Consider the following 20360-nt stretch of genomic DNA (forward strand, 5'->3'; position numbering starts at 1 on the left):
CTCCGAGGCCTATCCCGGGCCCGGGCCTGTCGCGGGGAGCCTTGTCGTTGCTATGGATTCATTTTTAAACCGGAAGTTCGGCTGTGATTTGAACCCGTGACCCCGGGGGCGCTTCCGCTCGCGTTTCTGAGGCGCCTGTAGCTCCCCCCGCGGCAGCGCGCGGGACTGCAGCCCCTCCCCCGGCGATCGACGGGCGGCCGCTCGGGGTTCGATTGCTCGGGCTGATCAACATGGCGGCGCTGCGGTTGGCGCGGGGCCTCCTGAAGGAGGTTCGGAGACAGGGCCCGGGCCCGGGGCAGGGGCCCCGTTACCGCGAGTCCGCCGCCTACACCTACATCCTGCAGCAATTCCGGAAGAACCAGGTGATTGAGCGGATCGGGGGGGGGGTGTGGGGGGAGGGGGAGAGGAGTGTAGAGGGAGAGAGGGAGGGGAGTGTAGGGGGGAGTGGAGGGGGAGGGGGAGAGGAGGAGGGGGGTGTAGGGGGGAGGGGAGGAGGGGGGTGTAGGGGGGAGGGGAGTGTAGAGGGAGGGAGGGGGAGGGGAGTGTAGAGGGAGGGGAGTGTAGAGGGAGCTTTACTGTGTCTGTGTCCCTGGGGAAACGAGGCCATTCAGCCTCCAGGAGACGGTGAGGACGGCAGATACTAGACAATAGGTGCAGGAGTAGGCCATTCAGCCCTTCCAGCCTGCACCGCCATTCAATATGATCATGGCTGATCATCCTGAATCAGTATCCTGTTCCTGCCTTATCTCCATAACCCTTGATTCCACTATCCTTGAGAGCTCTATCCAACTCTTTCTTAAATGAATCCAGAGACTGGGCCTCCACTGCCCTCTGGGGCAGAGCATTCCACTCAGCCACCACTCTCTGGGTGAAGAAGTTTCTCCTCATCTCTGTCCTAAATGGTCTACCTCATATTTGACTCTGGGGCAGAGTCAAGAGAGAGTGGGGCTGGAAAAGCGCAGCAGGTCAGGCAGCAGCCGAGGAGCGGGCGAGTCAACGTTTCTGGCATGAACTCTTCATCAGGAATGAGGAGAATGTGAGGTTATGTCAGTGAAACATATAAGACCCATGGGGACTGTCACAGGGTAGATGCTGAGAGTTTGCTTTCCATGTGATAGATTCAAAGACCTGAGAGGAAAGGATTGCATATTTAAGACAGAAATAGGAGGAATTTGTTCCCCCCGCGGAGAATGAATCTGTGGGATTCTTTACGGCAAAGAGCTGTTGCGGCTGGGTCATTAAGAGCATTCAAGACTGAAACAGATTTTTTTTAATCAGGAAGAGAATCAGGAATTATAAGGAAAAGGGAGGAAAGTGGAAGATTATCAGATCAGCCATTCCTGATGAAGGGCTTTTGTCTGAAACATCGATTCTCCTGCACCACACTCTCGATATTCAGCCGTGACACCACCCACGCCCTCCACCTCCTCCAAGACTTCCATTTCTCCAGCCCCCAATGCCTCATCTTCACCATGGATATCCAATCCCTCTACACCTCCATCCGCCATGACCAGGGCCTCCAAGCCCTCCATTTTTTCCTCTCCAGACGTCCCCAACAGTACCCTTCCACCGACACACTCATTCGTTTGGCTGAACTGGTCCTCACCCTTAACAATTTCTCCTTTGAATCCTCCCACTTCTTCCAGACCAAAGGGATAGCCATGGGCACACGTATGGGCCCAAGCTATGCCTGTCCCTTTGTTGGCTACGTAGAACAGTTGATCTTCCGTAGTTACACCGGCACCACTCCCCAACTCTTCCTCCGCTACATTCATGACTGCATTGGCGCCACCTCGTGCTCCCGCGAGGAGGTTGAGCAATTCATCAACTTCACCAACACATTCCACCCTGACCTTAAATTTACCTGGACCATCTCTGACACCTCCCTCCCCTTCCTGGACCTCTCCATCTCCATTAATGACGACTGACTTGACACTGACATTTTTTACAAACCCACCGTCTCCCACAGCTACCTGGATTACATCTCTTCCCACCCTCTCTCTTGCAAAAACGCCATCCCGTATTCCCAATTCCTCCGCCTCCGCCGTATCTGCTCCCAGGAGGACCAGTTCCACCATAGAACACACCAGATGGCCTCCTCCTTTAGAGACCGCAATTTCCCTTCCCACGTGGTTAAAGATGCCCTCCAACGCATCTCGTCCACATCCCGCACCTCCGCCCTGAGACCCCACCCCTCCAACCGTAACAAGGACAGAACACCCCTAGTGCTCACCTTCCACCCTACAAACCTTCACATAAACCAAATCATCCGCCAACATTTCCCCCACCTCCAAAAAGACCCCACCACCAGGGATATATTTCCCTCCCCACCCCTTTCCGCCTTCCGCAAAGACCGTTCCCTCCGTGACTACCTGGTCAGGTCCATGCCCCCCTACGACCCACCCTCCCGTCCTGGCACTTTCCCCTGCCACCGCAGGAACTGTAAAACCTGTGCCCATACCTCCTCCCTCACCTCTATCCAAGGCCCTAAAGGAGCCTTCCACATCCATCAACGTTTTACCTGCATATCCACTAATATCATTTATTGTATCCGTTGCTCCTGATGCGGTCTCCTCTACATTGGGGAGACTGGATGCCTCCTAGCAGAGCGCTTTAGGGAACATCTCCGGGACGCCCGCACCAATCAACCACACTGCCCCGTGGCCTAACATTACAACTCCCCCTCCCACTCTGCCGAGGACATGGAGGTCCTGGGCCTCCTTCACCGCTGCTCCCTCACCACCAGGCGCCTGGAGGAAGAACGCCTCATCTTCCACCTTGGAACACTTCAACCCCAGGGCATCAATGTGGACTTCAACAGTTTCCTCATTTCCCCTTCCCCCACCTCATCCTAGTTCCAAACTTCCAGCTCAGCACTGTCCCCATGACTTGTCCGGACTTGTCTGACCTGCCTAGTTCCTTTTCCACCTATCCACTCCACCCTCTCCTCCCTGACCTATCACCTTCATCCCCTCCCCCACTGTACTCTATGCTACTTTCTCCCCACCCCCACCCTCCTCTAGCGTATCTCTCCATGCTTCCAGCTCACTGCCTTTATTCCTGATGAAGGGCTTTTGCCCGAAATGTCGATTTCGCTGCTCGTTGGATGCTGCCTGAACTGCTGTTCTCTTCCAGCACCACTGATCTAGAAGCCAGTTGAGTCTACTCCATCATTCTTTAAGATCATGGCTGATCTGATAATCCTCCAATGAAGCACAAGGCAAGCTGCAGGAACAGCAACTCACCTTCTGCTCAGGCATTTGCAGCCGTCAGGACTCAACATTGAGTTCAACAACTTTCTTACATTCTTCTCCCTTTCCCACACCTACAGGCTAGACTTGTTTTATTTTCTGACCAATCTGTTTAAAGCCATAGAGTCAAACAGCATGGAAACAGATCATATGGTCCATGCCGATCATGATCCCAAACTGAAATAATTCCACTTTCCTGCTTTTGGCCATATCCCTCCAAATATTTCATATTCACGAATTTATCCAAATGACTTTTAAACAATGTAATTGTATGTGTATCCACCACTTTCTTTGGCAGTTCATTTTACATAAGAACCATTCTCTATCTTTCTCCTCTCACCTTAAAAAAAATGCCCTCTAGCTCTGAAATCCCCCACCCTAGGGAATAGGCACTTGCCATTCACCTTATCCATATCTCTCATGATTTTATAAACCTCTGTACGGTCACCCCTCAACTTCCTACGCTCCAGTGGAAAATGTCCCAGCCTTTCCTTATAACTCAAACTCTCCAGTCCTGGCAACATCCAGGTAAATCACTTCTGAACCTTCTCTAATGTAATAATATCCTTCCCAGTGACCAGACCTGGACACTGTCCTCCAGAAGAGAGCTCACCAACATCCTGTACAACCTCAACATAACGTCCCAACTCGTACTCAAAGCTGTGAGCAATGAAGGCAAGAGTGCTACACCTTCTCCTTACGTGTCACAAACTTTAAGAAATTTTGTACCTGAATCCTGAGGCCTGTCTCTTGTATACACTTCCCAAGGCTGTACTTTTAATTGTATAAGACCTGCCCTTGTTTATTTTATCAAAATGCAGGACGATTTATCAAATACATGTTATCAAAATGTTGTTATCGCATCTCTGGACCAGGTGGGACTTGGATCTGGGCCTCCAGCAGGATTGTCTGATTTACTTTGCTGTTAGGAGAGAAGAACCATATTCTCCCTTTCACATCTTAACTAACATCAATTTTATATCTCTATTTATTTTGCAGTACAATTAACAAGTCTTTTACCTTGGGCCTGCACACTGTTTCCCTTGCTCTGTCTTCACCTCAGTCAAATGTATAAAAGTCACCATTTTTCAATCCCTTTCAGTTCTGAAAAAGTAATATCTGACTCAGAACATTAACTCTGCTTCTCTCTGCAGACGCAGCCACTAGACCTGCCGAGTTTCTACAGCATTTCGTGTTGTTTCGGGTTTCCAGCATCTGCAACATTTTGCCTTCTATTTGAGAGACTAAATGGCAGTTCTATCCAACCCCATCCTCTAGTGCCCACCCCCAATCACATATCCCACCCCTCAAACCCCTCTCTTGTTCTCCACCTGGGTAAAGAGCAGAAGAAGCTGGAAGGATTAGTTGCAGTCTTTAAATATGACAAGGATTTCTTGTGTGACAGTGACTGGTAAGCTGCTCGTCCAGGTGAGGGGATGTTCAGGAGCTAACCTGTAACAAGTTGCAGAGATCATGACACTCCTGGTCCCACCAGTGGGCCGTAATTCACAGCTAAAACACTGCCTGGATCTGATCAGATCAGCATTTTCCTTGGTGTGGGTTCTTTTGGAAATGGATTTGGCTGACAACATTGCTTTGTTAATGGGGATCCTTACTGCAAACTGATTATGTGAAATGTAGTTTTCAGCAAAGTTTATTGAACAATGTTAATAGCAATAAACAAAGACAGAAATTGTTGGAAAAGCTCAGCAGGTCTGGCAGCAACTAGGCAGAGAAATCAGCTAACATTTCGGGTCAAGTGGGGAAGCAGTTCTGAGGGAGGTCACCGGACCCGAAACATTACTCTGATTTCTCTTCACAGATGCTGCCAGACCTGCTGAGCTTTTCCAACAAATTCTGTTTTTGATTCTGATTTATAGCATCCACAGTTTATTTTTTCGGTTTTTATTGAATGTTAATACCAGTTGCTCACTCTGACTTGGTACAGGTTACCAGTGAGAAACTGTGCCGGGCTCAGCATGAACTGTATCACCAAGCTTCCACCTACATGTGCCTCCTGCAGAGTGTCCGACAGCACCTAGCTCTACACCAGGAGTACCACAGCAAGGGAGAACGGTCACCCCATGAAGTGGCTCAGCTTGTTGGCCTCAAACTGCCACAGCAACCCGGAGGCAAAGGATGGGAAAAGTGAGGAGGAGGAAAGGCATCCTTACTCCTCGAGTACACCGTGTGGACAAACACATTATTCTCATTCCGATGGACTTGGTTATTCACTGACAATGTAAATATGGTCCTAGGACTGTTTGTGTTTCTTGTGTATAGTGCAGCTTCTCAGAATCTCAATGGTTCATGAAGTAATTAAAAAGAGACTCCAATTAAACCCAATTTGTGACTGTCACATTTATTATCATTTGGAGATGCTGGTGTTGGACTGGGGTGTACAAAGTTAAAAATCCCACAACACCAGGTTATAGTCCAACAGGTTTAATTGGAAGCACTAGCTTTCAATCCAAAAATGTGCAGGTTAGATGAATTGGCCGTAGTGTTAGGTGAAGGGGTAAATGTATGGGTCTGGGTGGTATATACGCTTCGGCGGGTCAGTGTGGACTTGTTGGGCCAAAGGGCCTGTTTCCACACTGTAAGTAATCTAATCTAATTTTTCAGAGCATTGATGATGAAGGAACAGTGCTCCGAAAGCCAGTGCTTCCAATTAAATCTGTTGGACTATAACCTGGTGTTGTGTGGTTTTTAACATGTATTATTGAAGCAGAGCTTTACCTGAGGACTGGAGGGATGAGATTCAGAATTGCAGCCTTGTATTTGAGGCCTGTTCATTCTGCAGTGATTGGGTTTCTCGGTCTCCTGTCAACTCTGAATGATTCTGTTCAAAGTACTAGTCACTGACCCTGTGTCTTTTCCCTCCTCATTCCCTCCCCAGCCTGAAAGTGCTGACTCTGTGCTGTACAATCCAGACAGTAATAGCTATCATTCTCTGCTTTGCCTCTGACAATCCAGCAGCTGATTTTCCCAGGCTATTTCATTAGCAATGCCTATCCGACTCTATCATAGTGTTTCTCCTTTAAAATTCTCCTTAAATGCTCGTAAACCTCCAGCTCCTTACCCTAAATGGGTGGATCAGTTTTTGTCCAATGTGTGTGGGAGGGTTTCCTGACACAGTATGGGCCAACAAGAGGGGAGGCCCCACTGGATCTGGTGTTTGGTAATGAACCAGGCCAGGTGTTTGATTTAGTGGTAGGTGAGCACTTTGGAGAGAGTGACCATAATTCAGTTACATTTAGTTTAGCGATGGAAGGGGATAGATACATGCCACATCGATGGGGCAAAGGCAATTATAATGCAATTAGCCAAGAATTAGGATGCATAGAATGGGGTAGCAAAATGCAGGGGATGCAGACAATCGAAATGTGGAGCTGGTTTAAGGAACAGATATTGTGTGTCCTTGATAGGTATGTCCCTGTCAGACAGGGAGGAAGTGATAAGGTAAGGAAGCCGTGGTTTACAACAGAACTTGCATCTCTTGTTAAGCAGAAGAAAGAGGCTTATGTGTTGATGAGGTGATGGAGAGTTACAGATCAGCGAGGAAGGATTTAAAGAGAGAGTTAAGAAGAGCAAAGAGAGGACACGAGCAGTCTTTAGCAAATCGAATAAAGGAGAACCCTAAAGCTTTCTATAGGTATGTGAGGAATAAAAGGATGATTAGGGTAGGAGTAGGGCCAATCAAAGACAAAAGTGGGAAGTTGAGTGTGGATCCTATAGAGATCGGAGAGGTGCTAAATGAACATTTCTCACTGGTGTTCACGCAGGAAAAGAAGAATATCGTAGAGAAGATTAGATTAGATTACTTACAGTGTGGAAACAGGCCCTTCGGCCCAACAAGTCCACACCGACCCGCCGAAGCGCAACCCACCCATACCCCTACATTTACCCCTTACCTAACACTATGGGCAATTTAGCATGGCCAATTCACCTGACCCGCACATCTTTGGACTGTGGGAGGAAACCCACGCAGACACGGGAAGAACGTGCAAACTCCACACAGTCAGTCGCCTGAGTCGGGAAATGAATCCGGGTCTCAGGCGCTGTGAGACAGCAGTGCTAACCACTGTGCCACCGTGCCGAAGAATGAGGTGCGAGATATTAGATAGAAAGGAGCGAAGTTAGTTATGCACAGGTGTTATCAATTCCAGAAGGAGTGAAAGTAGACAAGTCCCCTGGGCCAGATGGGATTTATCCGAGGATTCCCTGGAGCTAGGGAGGAGATAGCAGAGCCTTTGGCTTTGATATTTGAGCTGTCATTGTCTCCAGGTTTAGTACCTGAAGACTGGAGGATTGCAAATGTTGTGCCCTTGTTCAAGAAGGGCAGCAGAGATGACCCAGGTAATTAAAGGAAAGGTTTTGGAAAGGAGATAAGATTTATAATCATCTAGCAAGGAACAATTTGATTGCAGATAGTCAACATGGTTCTGTCAAGGGCAGGTCGTGTCTCACAAACTTCATTGAGTTTTTTGAGAAGGTGCCCAAGCATGTAGATGAGGGTAGGGCAGTTGACGTGGTATACATGGACTTCAGTAAAGCCTTTGACAAGGTTCCCCATGGTAAGCTGATGGAGAAAATTTATTCCTGATGAAGGGCTTTTGCCCGAAATGTTGATTTTACTGCTCCTCAGATGCTGCCTGAACTGCTGTGCTCTTCCAGCATCACTAATCCAGAATCTGGTTTCCAGCATCTGCAGTCATTGTCTTTACCCTGATAGAGAAAATGCAGAGGCATGGAATTGAGGATGATTTAGCAGTTTGGATTAGAAACTCGCTTTCTGGAAGAAGGCAGTGAGTGGTGGTTGATGGAAAATATTCAGTCTAGAGTCCGGTTACTAGTGGTGTGCCACAAGGATCAGTTTTGGGACCACTGCTGTTTGTCATTTTTATAAATGACTTAGACGCAGGCATAGGTGGAGGGATTAGTAAATTTGCAGACAACACTAAAGTCTGTGGAGTAGTGGCCAGTTTGGAAGAATGTTACAGGTTGCAGGGGGACTTGGATAAACTGCAGAATTGGGCTGAGAGGTGGCAAATGGAGTTCAATGCAGTTAAATGTGAGGTAATGCACTTTGGGAAGAATAACAGGAAGACAGAGTACTGGGTCAATGGAAAGATTCTTGGTAGTGTGGATGTGCAGAGAGATCTTGGAGTCCATGTACATAGATCCCTGAAAGTTGCCACCCAGGTGAAAAGTGCTGTTAAGAAGGCATACGGTGTGTTAGGTTTCATTGGTAGAGGGATTGAGTTCCAGAACCACAATATCATGCAGCAACTATACAAAAGCTGTGTGGCCACACTTGGAATATTGTGTACAGTTCTGGTCCCCATATTTCGGGAAGGATGTGAAAGCTTTGGAAATGGTGCAGAGGAGATTTACCAGGATGTTGCCCGGTCTGGAGGGAAGGTCTTATGAGGAAAGGCTGAGAGACTTGGGTCTGTTCTCATTGGAAGGAAGAAGGCTAAGGGGGGATTTGATAGAGACATACAAGATGATCAGAGGATTAGATAGGGTAGACAGTGAAAGTCTTTTTCCTAGGATGATGACGTCAGCTTGTAGGAGGGGGCATAACTACAAATTGAGGAGTGATAGATTTAAGACAGATGTCAGAGGCAGGTTCTTTACACAGAGCATGGTAAGGGCGTAGAATGCCCTACCTGCTAAGGTGGTCAATTCAGCCACATTAGGGAGATTTAAGCAATCCTTAGATAAGCACATGGATGACTTTGGGATAGTGTAGGGGGACAAGCTTTGAATAGTTCATAGGTCAGCGCAACATCGAGGGCCAAAGGGCCTGTTCTGCGCAGTATTGTTCTATGTTCTAAACCTGTGTGTCTGTGTCCCAGCCTAAGCCAATAACCCCACTGCTACAGGGAACTATCTCTCTATTTCTTTCTGTTATAATTTTGTTCTCCTCAGTCAGGTGCCCCTCAGATTTCTCTGTTCCAAGGAAAACAACACCAACTTTTCTCTCTTCATAGCTGAAACACTCCTGTTCCAGGCAATATCCTACTGAATCTCCTGTATACCCTCTCTAGTGCAACATCCTTTCTATAGAGTGATGGTTACGTCAGGCACCTACTTAATGACTTCAGTTCCAACACCATAATTCTAACCAAACTAATCTCCAAATTCCGAGACCTAGGTCATAACCTTCCATCAGGCAGATGATGCAAAAGCGTAAACATATGTGCCAACAAATTCAGGAACAGCTTCTTCCCCACTGTTATTAGACTTCTGAATGGATTGCTCAAATTTCAAATTTAATGTTCTTGCTCTTTCTTGCACCTTCTCTGCAGCTGCCACATTTTCTTGCTCTGTTCTATTATTCTTGTATGGTATGATCTGCCTGAACTGGATGCAAAACCAAACTTCACTGTTCCTAGGTGCATGTGATAATAATAAAATCAAATCAAGAACTACACACACTGCTTCAGCTGTGGCCTAAAACTCAGCTCCATTATAACGTACCTGCTCTTGTGTTCAATGCTTCAACTATAAAAGGCTATATGCTTTCTCAACTACTCCTGATCTGTCTTGTAGCCTTCCAGGATCTGTGAACATGTCCATCAAAGTCCCTCATTGTGGACTCACCTTGCACTTTTCAGGATTAAATTTCAATTACCATTTTTTTGCCTATCTGAGTCATCCTGTATGTTCATATTCAGTTCCAAATCAGAATTGAAATTGAAGAAAAAAGCAGAATAGTTAAAGTTGCAGCAATTGAAATGTCCTGATCAGGGAAACACTTTACAAAAAGCAGTGACTGGCAGCGGTGGGATTCGAACCCACGCCCCCGAAGAGACTGGAGCCTTAATCCAGCGCCTTAGACCGCTCGGCCACGCTACCTGCTGGAAGTGCGGACTCACATAACGCACCTAAAACCTCTTTAAGAGGTAAATCAGAATTAAATTTTGGAACTGCGAAAGTTAAATTATATTCTCTCCCAATAAATTGGCAACTCAGGAGCCTGTAGGAAATAAAACATAAATTTAAATAAATAAAAGGCACGGCTGGCAGCGGTGGGATTCGAACCCACGCCCCCGGAGGGACTGGAGCCTAAATCCAGCGCCTTAGACCGCTCGGCCACGCTACCGACACGGAGCCGCTCGCCTCCCGAGGCCCTGCTGCTTTCCGTGACGGCCGCGGCAGCCGCTCCATCGGCAGGAGGCGGGTCCCGTCCAGAGCCCGGGGCAGCTCCTCGGCCCGGCCGGAGCTCTCTGTCGGCCTCGGGCTCCTGGTGAAGCTGCCCCGCTGTCCCCCCGGAATCGCGCCGCGTCCGCTTGGAGCTGCCTCTAGTCAGTGTTGGCGGCGCCATCGCTCGCGCGGTAGCGTGGCCGAGCGGTCTAAGGCGCTGGATTAAGGCTCCAGTCTCTTCGGGGGCGTGGGTTCGAATCCCACCGCTGCCAGCTGTAAACTTTTCACCATTAATTGAATATTTTAATGTATTTATTTGCATCCGTTACAATTAAGAGAGTATTTGAGTTGATATTAAATACTTCATATTCAATCAGCCTATTTTATTAAAACAGACAAGATTCAGAGGGATAAACGATTAAATGATTCCACTGGGGACATCATTAGGCCACAGATCATTGAGTGATGGAACAGGCTCAAGGGGCTGAATGGCCTACTTCAGTTCCTATGTACTTCAATCACCAGAATAAATTGGAGAATGTAAACTTTTCTCTTTAAAGAAGAAATGGTTGATGAGAAGATTCAATAGAGATGTTCAAAGTCATAATGGTTGGATGGTGGATAAAATTCCAGGGTCAGGAAATGGGGGACAGCCACATGAAAGGATTATAATGGAATCAGTGAGATTAGGAAATGCTTCTCTACTCAGGCAATGGTCAGGATTGGTGATGCTTCACCTGACATTGAGGTTGAAGTTGATGCAATTCCCTTGAAAATGGAAAGAGAGACATTTGTGCAGGACAGAGAAAGACAGGGGCAGATAGGTTCTTGATTAATAAGGAAATTAAGGCAGGAAAATGGAGTTGAGAAATGTATCCACCATGATTAAATGGTGGACTGAATGATGGGCTGAATGATCTAATTCTGCTCCTAAATTTTATAATAATTTTGTAATAGTTAACCTCCTTCTCCCTTGCCCAGTACTCACTGGTTAATGATGATGAAAGGGTCAATTGCAGGCTCCTCCCGGTTAATGACAATGCATTTTATTAAATTAATCTGATAACCTTCCAAGAGTAGTGAACTTTGAATCATTTAACAACTTGATAGTTCATTACTGAGTGAAAACTTCACTGAAGGTCGCTTTTGAGAGCGCTGTGATTTTACCTTCGGATTTCATAAAATATTGACTCAATTTTCAATAAGAGCGACTATGTTTGGGATGATAACAAACTCGCTGTTCAGTCAAACTGAGAACCGACCCTGTCAGACCCTCAACTCAGAAACCAAGGTAAGATCTTCAACAAATATTCAACATCTGATTGAGTCCCTGGGGCAGTAACCGAGGGGGAACACAGACCTCTGGGGTATTGACCCCATTAATCTTGGCTACAATGAGACCTATACCTATTTTATTAAGTAGCCAGTCTCCCTGTCTCTGAGGAGTATGGGGTGTTGTCTGTCTCTGACCAGGAACAGTTAGAGTGGAAGCCTGCACCCTGGTGAAAGTTGCAGTCAGCACTCTGGCCTCAGCACTGATAAGGAGGAAAAATAGGCCAGAAATAGGAAGTGAGTGTATGTGCATGTTTCTGAGCGTGTCTGTATCTAGAAATGTGACTGTATATGTGTGAAGTTCTGAGTTCAACCCGGCCCGATCAATCCCAAAACTCGGAAAAGTGTGCAACTCCAGTGTAAACTTTCCAACCGATTAAAATTAGTTTAAATACTGGGGAGGTTAAAGATTTGACGAACCAGGAAGGACTGAATGTGGGATTTATAAATTCTTCATGTTGCCTGGCAGATGTGAATGTGCCTGACAACTTGTCACCTTGAACTTTAATCATTTATTTTGAAGGATTCATCCGGGCAAAGTTTGTAGGGTTTGTGTTAAAGATTATTTAATTTACACTCGAAGCTGTTATTATTAAGCAGTACCCCCAGAGGGCAGCAGAGTCCCACAGAATATTCCCATGTAGGCCAAGGACTGTCCAATAATATTGGATAATATACAAGGATACAGCACTGGCATTCCTCACTGCGGCTTGCACTGGGCGGGGGATGGAGGGGGGCTATAACACTGGCATTCCCCACTGGGAGATAAAGCACTGGGACTCCGCATTGTGGCATGCACTAGGAAATATAGCACTGCCATTCCCCACTGTGCCATGCACTGGGAGGTATAGCACTTGCATTTCCCACTGTATGAAACACTGGAATTTCCTGCTGTACATTAACATTTAACAGTGAAATTTACATACAAATTGTATGTTCTACTTCTAAGGGAGTTCTGTGAATGACAGATTTGGATTTTGTTTTGCAGGGAGACCTGACCTATGAGGAGCGCAGGTATGAGGGTGGTAATTATGCCAGTGTCACCATAAGTGGGAAACCATTTGACGAGGGGTCGGGAGAAGGGGCCCTGAAACTGCTCAAATATGTCGGAGGATCCAATGAGCAAGGTATTGGCATTCAGTGAGAGTCTGATGAATAACATTCAGGAAAGGACAGGGCTTGGGTTTCATGCTTTCCAGACTGCTACCCACCAAGGATCAGCTAACTCACCACAGTCAGTAACCAAATCCATTAACCCTCACAACACAATAACTAGCACTTACATACTGCCTATAAGGCATGGAAGCAGTCAAACCTGCTTCTTGAGTGATTACAAAACACAATGTGATAACTGAGAACTGGTTAAAGAGGAATTTTAAGGAACGTCAGAAAGGATAAAGTAAAGTATAAATACCACCCCTCCAAGCTACTCACCATCCTGACTTGGAAATATATCACCGTTCTTCACTGTTGCTGGGTCAAAATCCTGGAATTTCCTCCCGAAAGGGCACTGTGGGCCAACCCACTGCAGTGGTTCAAGAAGGCAGGCTCACCCCCACCTTCTCAAGGGTCAACCAGGGACGGGCAATAAAGGCTGGCCCCAGAAAGAGACCCCCACACCCTGAGAATAATCTTAAAGTTATAGAGTCATACAGAATGGAAACAGACCCTTTGGCCCAACATGTCCGTGCTAACCACCTTTCCCAAAGTGAATTTGTCCTGTTTGCCTGCATTTGGCCCATATCCCTCTAATTTGTGTATCTCTTCAAATGTTTTTTAAATGTTGATGGGTTTAAGGAGATTATAGAGTTAGAGAGGAGCAATGCCATGGAGGGATTTCAAAATGAGGACTAATGTTTAAAATTTAAAAGTGAGGTCATAGAGTCATAGAGATGTACAGCATGGAAACAGGCCCTTCGGTCCAACCCGTCCATGCCGACCAGATATCCCAACCTAATCTAGTCCCACCTGCCAGCACCCGGCCCATATCCCTCCAAATCCTTCCTATTCATATACCCATCCAAATGCCTTTTAAATGTTGCAATTGTACCAGCCACCACCACTTCCTCTGGCAGCTTATTCCTTCCATGTAACACACTGAGTGAAAAAGTTGCCCCTTAGGTCTCTTTTATATTTTTTCCCCTCTCACCTAAACCTATGCCCTCTAGTTCTGTACTCCCCCACACCAGGGAAAAGACTTTGCCTAGTTATCCTATCCATGCCCCTCATAATTTTGCAAACCTCTATAAGGTCACCCCTCAGCCTCCGACGCTCCAGGGAAAACAGCCCCAGCCTGTTCAGCCTCTCCCTGTAGCTCAAATTCTCCAACCCTTTTTGAATTCTTTCAAGTTTCACAACATCCTTCCGGTAGGAAAGAGACCAGAATTGCAGTCAATATTCCAACAGTGGCCTAACCAATGTCCTGTACAGTCACAACATGACCTCCCAATTCCTGTACTCAATACTCTGACCAATAAAGGAAAGCATACCAAATGCTGCCTTCACTATCCTATCTACCTGCGACTCCACTTTCAAGGAGCTATGAACCTGCACTCCAAGGTCTCTTTGTTCAGCAACACTCTCTAAGACCTTACCATTAAGTGTATAAGTCCTGCTAAAATTTGCTTTCCCAAAATGCAACACCTCACATTTATCAGAATTAAACTCCATCTGCCACTTCTCAGCCCATTGGTCCATCTGGTCCAGATCCTGTTGTAATCTGAGGTAACCCTCTTTGCTGTTCACTACACCTCCAATGTTGGCGTCATCTGCAAACTTACTAACTGTACCTCTTATGTTCACATCCAAATAATTTATGTAAATGACAAAAAGTAAAGGACCCAGCACCGATCCTTGTGGCACTCCACTGGTCACAGGCCTCCAGTCTGAAAAACAACCCTCCACCACCACCCTCTGTCTTCTATCTTTGAGCCAGTTCTGTATCCAAATTGCTAGTTCTTCCTTTATTCCGTGAGATCTAACTTTGCTAATCAGTCTCCCATGGGGAACCTTGTTGAATGCCTTACTGAAGTCCATATAGATCACATCTACCGCTCTGCCCTCATCAATCCTCTTTTGTTTCTTATTAAAAATTCTCAATCAAGTTTGTGAGACATAATTTCCCACACACAAAACCATGTTGAGTATCCCTAATCAGTCCTCCCCTTTCCAAATACATGTACATCCTGTCCCTCAGGATTCCCTCCAACAATTGTGGGCGGCACGGTGGCACAGTGGTTAGCACTGCTGCCTCACAGCGCCAGAGACCCGGGTTCAATTCCCGACTCAGGCGACTGACTGTGTGGAGTTTGCACGTTCTCCCTGTGTCTGCGTGGGTTTCCTCCGGGTGCTCCAGTTTCCTCCCACAGTCCAAAGATGTGCGGGTCAGGTGAATTGGCCATGCTAAATTGCCCGTAGTGTTAGGTAAGGGGTAATGTAGGGGTATGGGTGGGTTTCTCTTCGGCGGGTCGGTGTGGACTTGTTGGGCCGAAGGGCCTGTTTCCACACTGTAAGTCTAATCTAAAAAAAAATCTAAAAACTTGCCCACCACCGAGGTCAGGCTCACTGGTCTATAGTTCCCTGGCTTGTCTTTACCACCCTTCTTAAACAGTGGCACCACATTTGCCAACCTCCAGTCTTCCAGCACCTCACCTGTGACTGTCGATGATACAAATATCTCAGCAAGAGGCCCAGCAATCGCTTCTCTCACTTCCCACAGAGTTCTAGGGTACACCTGATCAAGTCCTGGGGATTTATCCACCTTTATACGTTTCAAGGTGTTTCCAGATAGGAGCAAACTTCGGTCAGTCAGCAGGAGGTTGATGGGTGAATGGAGACTGGTGTGAGTTTGGATCTGGGCAGCATCGAGCCCCTGTACAGAATGTTGTCTGGGACGTGGCTGGAGGGAAGGATGGACAGTGTCTGTTTCTGAGTAGAGGTGACTCTCGCTGAGTGTGAGGGGTGTTTTTGCAGGTATCCAGATGGGGATGACCTCCCCGGTCAGTATGACTGTACACCCAGGTGAAGGTAACAGCTTGCAACCCAAGGTCGAAGTTCAAATCCGTATCCCCAGCAAATTCCAGGATAACATTCCCAAACCAACAGATGAGAGCATCACCATCAAACATCAGGATGATTTCACCGTCTATTCCACGTAAGTGTTAATGAATCCAGTAAAGGGTTAAACCCATCGTTGTGGCCATAGCTCAGGCTAAGTCCCATCAGTGAGGAAATTAAACATGGGCTGGCCTGCTATATTCTGTCACCTTGACCCAGCTGCACTGTCAGACTGGGCTCTGATCTCCAGGAAAGTTCTCTGTCACTAAGGGGAGGCAGTGGTTCCGTGGTATTACCACTTGACTATTAATCCATCAACTCCGCTAATGTTGTGGAGACTATTTGAATCCCATCAAGAATTTGAATTCAATAGATTTAAGAATCTACTAATGACCATTAATCCATTTCTGATTGTCAGTAAAATCCCATCTGGTTCACTAATGTCGTTCAGGGAAAGAAATCTGCCATCCTCACCTGGTCTGGCCTACATGTGACTCCAGACCCACAGTGATGTGGGTGATTCTGACGCCCCTTTGAATGACCTAACAAACAACTCAGTTGTACCAATCACTACAAAGTCTCAAAGAGATGAAACCAGATGAATCATCCGGCATCAATCTAGGCATCAGAAAAGACAGTGGCAAAAAATGCCTGACGTTGTCATACCCTCAGAATCATACCTTACAGACAATGTCCCAGACACCACCATCACTGTTCCTGGATACGTCCTGTCCACGGGCAGGACAGACCCGGCAGAGATGGGATACAGTCAGGGTGTTGGCCTGTGGAAATTTGCAGCATTGACTCCAGACCCCATGAAGTCACATGGCTTCAGGTTAAACATGGACAAGGAAACCTGCTGCTGATTACCACCTACTGTCCTCCCTCAGCTGGTGACTCCTCCTTCATGGAAGTACTGAGGGTGACAAGGGCACAAAGTGTATTCTGAGAGAGGGATTTTAATGTCCACCACCAAGACTGGATCTGCAGTAGGTGATGAGGAAACCACTGAGCGAAAAACATACCTGATCTCATCCTTTACCAATCTGCTGGCTGCAGATGCATCTCACCATGACACTACCATTTAGAGTGATCCCCACACAGTCCTTGTGGAGATGAAGTCCCGCCTTCACAGTGAGATTACCCTGCATTGTGTTGTGTGACATGATCACCGTGCTAAATGGAACAGACACCAAACAGATCTAGCAGCTCAAGGCTGGGCATCCATGAGATGCTGTGGGCCATCAACAGCAGCAGAATTGTATTCCAACTCGATCTGTAACTCAGGAAGCCCAGCAAAGCTGGAATCAACAGGTATCAGAGCATACTCTCCAGTTGGAATCAAATCTGGCACACAGAAAGATAGTTGTGGTTGTGAAGGTCAGTTATCTCAGCTCCAGGACATCTCTGCAGGAGTTCCTCAGGGTGGTGTCCAAGGTCCAATCATCTTCAGCTGCTTCATCAATAACCTTCCCTCCATCGTAAGGTCAGATGGGGGGATGTCTGCCGATGATTGTGCAATGGTCAAGACCACTCGTGACTCCTCCGACACCGAAGCAGTTCATGTTCAAATGAAACAAGATCTGGGCAATGTCCAGGCTTGGGCCGACAAATGGCAAGGAACATTCATGCTACATAAATACCAGGCTATAATCCTCACCAATAAGAGACAATCTAACCACTGCCCCTTGAAATTCAATGGTATTAATATCACTGAATCCTCCACTAGCAACATCCTGGGAGTTATCAGAAACTCAACTGGACTCTCTATATAAACCCAGTGACCACAAGAGCAGATCAGAGACTAGGAATCCTGCAGCGAGTAACTCACCTCCTAACACCCCAAAGCCTGTCCACCAGCTACAAGGCACAAGTCAGGAGTGTGAGGGAATACTCCCCACTTGCCTGGATGGGGGCAGCTCCAACAACACTCAAGAAGCTCAACACCATCTAGGACAAAGCAGCACCCCCCACACTACACCCTTGATTGGCACCACATCCACAAACATCCCCTTCCTCCACCACTAACACTCAGTAGCAGCAGTGTGTACCATCTACAAGATGCACTGCAGAAATTCACTAAAGATCCTCAGACAGCGCCTTCCAAACCCAGGATCATATCTATCCAGAAGGACAAGGAGCAGCAAATATGTGGGAACGTCACCCCTTGCAAGTTCCCTTCCAAACCACTCACCATCCTGACTTAGAAATATCTTGCTGTTCTTTCAGTGTCTCTGGATCAAAATCTGGGAATTTCTTCCCAGAGGGTATTGTGGGTCTACCCACAGCACATGGACTGCAGCGGTTCAAGAAGGCAGCTCACCCCCACCTTCTCAAGGGGCGACTAGGGACGGGGTAATAAATACTGGCCCAGCCTGTGATGATAATATCTCACGTGAATTTTTTTAAACAAGTCTCCTGGCTGAACCAGTGAGCTTTCCTTATTTTGTGTTGGGATGATACAAACACACATTCAGATCAAGAACACATTGAGGCCACTCAGCCCCTTCAGCCTGTTCAGTGAGGTGATGGCTGATCTGACTATTCCATATTCCCACCTAATCCCTGCTCCAAGAACCTTTTACACCTTTTCCACTTCCCCCCACCCCAATTCTGCTACTCCCAAGACGAGTCTGCTAACCTGTCTCCAACACACTGACATTCTTCCTTAAATAAAGAGACCTGTCCTGTACACCGTATTCCAGATGGTGGTCTCTCCAATGTAACCAAACCATTAGTCCTTTACCCTTTGTTCAATTGATATGTCCGTGATAAATAACAACAATCCATTTGCTTTGTTAATTACTTGCTGTACCTGCACACCAGCAGTGCAACGTACCCTCAGCACTGACCGTCCAGCAGTGTGGCACTCTCTCAACACTGACCCTCCGATAGTGCGCACTTCCTCAGCACTGACCCTCCGACAGTGCGGTGCTCCCTCAGCACTGACCCTCTGACAGTGCGGCACTCCCTCAGCATTGACCCTCCGACAGTGCGGCACTCCCTCAGCATTGACCCTTCGACAGTGCGGCACTCCCTCAGCACTGGCCCTCCGACAGTGCGGCACTCCCTCAGCACTGGCCCTCCGACAGTGCGGCACTCCCTCAGCACTGGCCCTCCGACAGTGCGGCACTCCCTCAGCACTGGCCCTCCGACAGTGCGGCACTCCCTCAGCACTGACCCTCCGACAGTGTGGCGCTCCCTCTGTATTGAGAATTTCAGCCTCAATCTATGTTAAGTTTCTGGAATGGAACTTCAGCTGATCAAAGCCTTCGGAGTTTAAGTGAGTGAATGATCCATCCTGAGCCATCCTGAACTGGGGCTGGACAATGGGAGCCTTCTCCAGTGTCTTACACCTGAGCTAGGAATTGGTTATTGTGAAAATCTATCACCCCAATCAAAAAAACAATTGAAGTGTTTTAATGAATCAACTTGTGAATGTTAATGTAACATTTACTTCCCAAAATTCGAGCTCCATTAATCAGATTATAATGATGTCAACAGAAGTTGTTGACTTCTGATTTCAGCAGAAGTTGTTGAAGGAGAAACGAGGGTCATTGGGAGTAAATTGGCCATGTCTCAGAGACTGGGTTGTAGATGGTTTGGTTCAGTCCCCACTCTCAGCTGGTCACTCTCCTCTTGTAGACAATAAGAATGTGCTGTGCATTGCTTCTGGGACTAGTTATCCAGCCTTCCCCGTGACCATTTGTCCAATGCTGCCTCTGTTGGTGGGAAATGGGCTGGTGTATGTGATGAAGGGCCAGTAAGATTGGAGCAGCCTTTCAGCTCCATCTCAGTCCTAGTATCATGTTGTTTTCTTCTTGCAGTCAATTTGCAGGCTACGCCAAGGAGGTTAATTGGGTTGAACATGCAGGCAAGTTGCAAGGAGCACTGGGAGAGGCTGTATCCTATCACCGAGATTTTTACATCTGTGCTGGGTATGATCCACCCATGAAACCTATCGGCCGAAAGAACGAGGTGTGGTTTCTGAAGAAGGAGGAATGAGGGAGCGTCATGGATCATTCCATTTGCACCATGGACACCGAGAGAGAGAGAGAAAGGAAGCCTCCATGAAAGCTTCTTGACTACTTCCTAACAAGAAGCCCCTCTCAAATCTGTCATTAAATATTCAATAATTACAACAGCCTCGTCTCATTGTCTGAACAGATGCAGGACAAACCTCTCACTGTGTTAGGCTGAACCTTCAATCTAAATATCTCTCCCTCTTTCTGTCTCCAGCTCTCTCTCTCTCTCTCTCTCATATGAATGTTCCTCTCTTCCCCTGTTTCACAACCTGGCACACTCTCCACTGCCATCACACTCCTCTTGGGAAGAGGAGCTCCCCTAGTGAACTCTTCTCCTCTCTGGTGGCTGGGTTGATATGGCTGTAAATTCTTTGACCTGTGATTTAACATCTCATAGACTGATTGATGCTAAAAGCCTGTTACACATCAATTTTAGTCTTTAAATTGGTGGAAACAGATTTTCCATCTTTCTCAAAATAATCAGGGTTTGGAAGTGATAAGCCAGGTGTCACCATGCTAAAGTGACACAGGACTCAGTGAA

The 20360-nt window shown here is 47.0% G+C and overlaps 2 protein-coding genes and 3 non-coding genes across 5 annotated transcripts; 3 read left to right on the forward strand and 2 right to left on the reverse strand.

Moving 5' to 3' along the window:
• The first annotated feature begins 186 nt into the window (after positions 1–186).
• On the forward strand, positions 187–5597 carry fmc1 (formation of mitochondrial complex V assembly factor 1 homolog). The gene is made up of 2 exons (XM_060849433.1): positions 187–362; positions 5200–5597. Exons 1-2 carry the CDS (start codon positions 231–233, stop codon positions 5401–5403), a joined length of 336 nt encoding a protein of 111 aa, XP_060705416.1. The 5' UTR covers positions 187–230; the 3' UTR covers positions 5404–5597.
• A 4439-nt stretch (positions 5598–10036) lies between these two features.
• trnal-aag (transfer RNA leucine (anticodon AAG)) lies at positions 10037–10118 on the reverse strand. Its single transcript has one exon. It is a non-coding gene; the product is annotated as a tRNA-Leu (tRNA).
• A 165-nt stretch (positions 10119–10283) lies between these two features.
• On the reverse strand, positions 10284–10365 carry trnal-uag (transfer RNA leucine (anticodon UAG)). Its single transcript has one exon. It is a non-coding gene; the product is annotated as a tRNA-Leu (tRNA).
• A 231-nt stretch (positions 10366–10596) lies between these two features.
• On the forward strand, positions 10597–10678 carry trnal-aag (transfer RNA leucine (anticodon AAG)). The gene has a single exon. It is a non-coding gene; the product is annotated as a tRNA-Leu (tRNA).
• Positions 10679–11465: 787 nt separating this feature from the next.
• LOC132831381 (heme-binding protein 1-like) lies at positions 11466–19936 on the forward strand. The gene is made up of 4 exons (XM_060849495.1): positions 11466–11697; positions 12727–12865; positions 15711–15891; positions 19622–19936. Exons 1-4 carry the CDS (start codon positions 11620–11622, stop codon positions 19797–19799), a joined length of 576 nt encoding a protein of 191 aa, XP_060705478.1. The 5' UTR covers positions 11466–11619; the 3' UTR covers positions 19800–19936.
• Positions 19937–20360: the final 424 nt, after the last annotated feature.

Source organism: Hemiscyllium ocellatum, chromosome 33 (assembly GCF_020745735.1).
Source record: "Hemiscyllium ocellatum isolate sHemOce1 chromosome 33, sHemOce1.pat.X.cur, whole genome shotgun sequence".
In the NCBI taxonomy this organism is placed as follows: Eukaryota; Metazoa; Chordata; class Chondrichthyes; order Orectolobiformes; family Hemiscylliidae; genus Hemiscyllium; species Hemiscyllium ocellatum.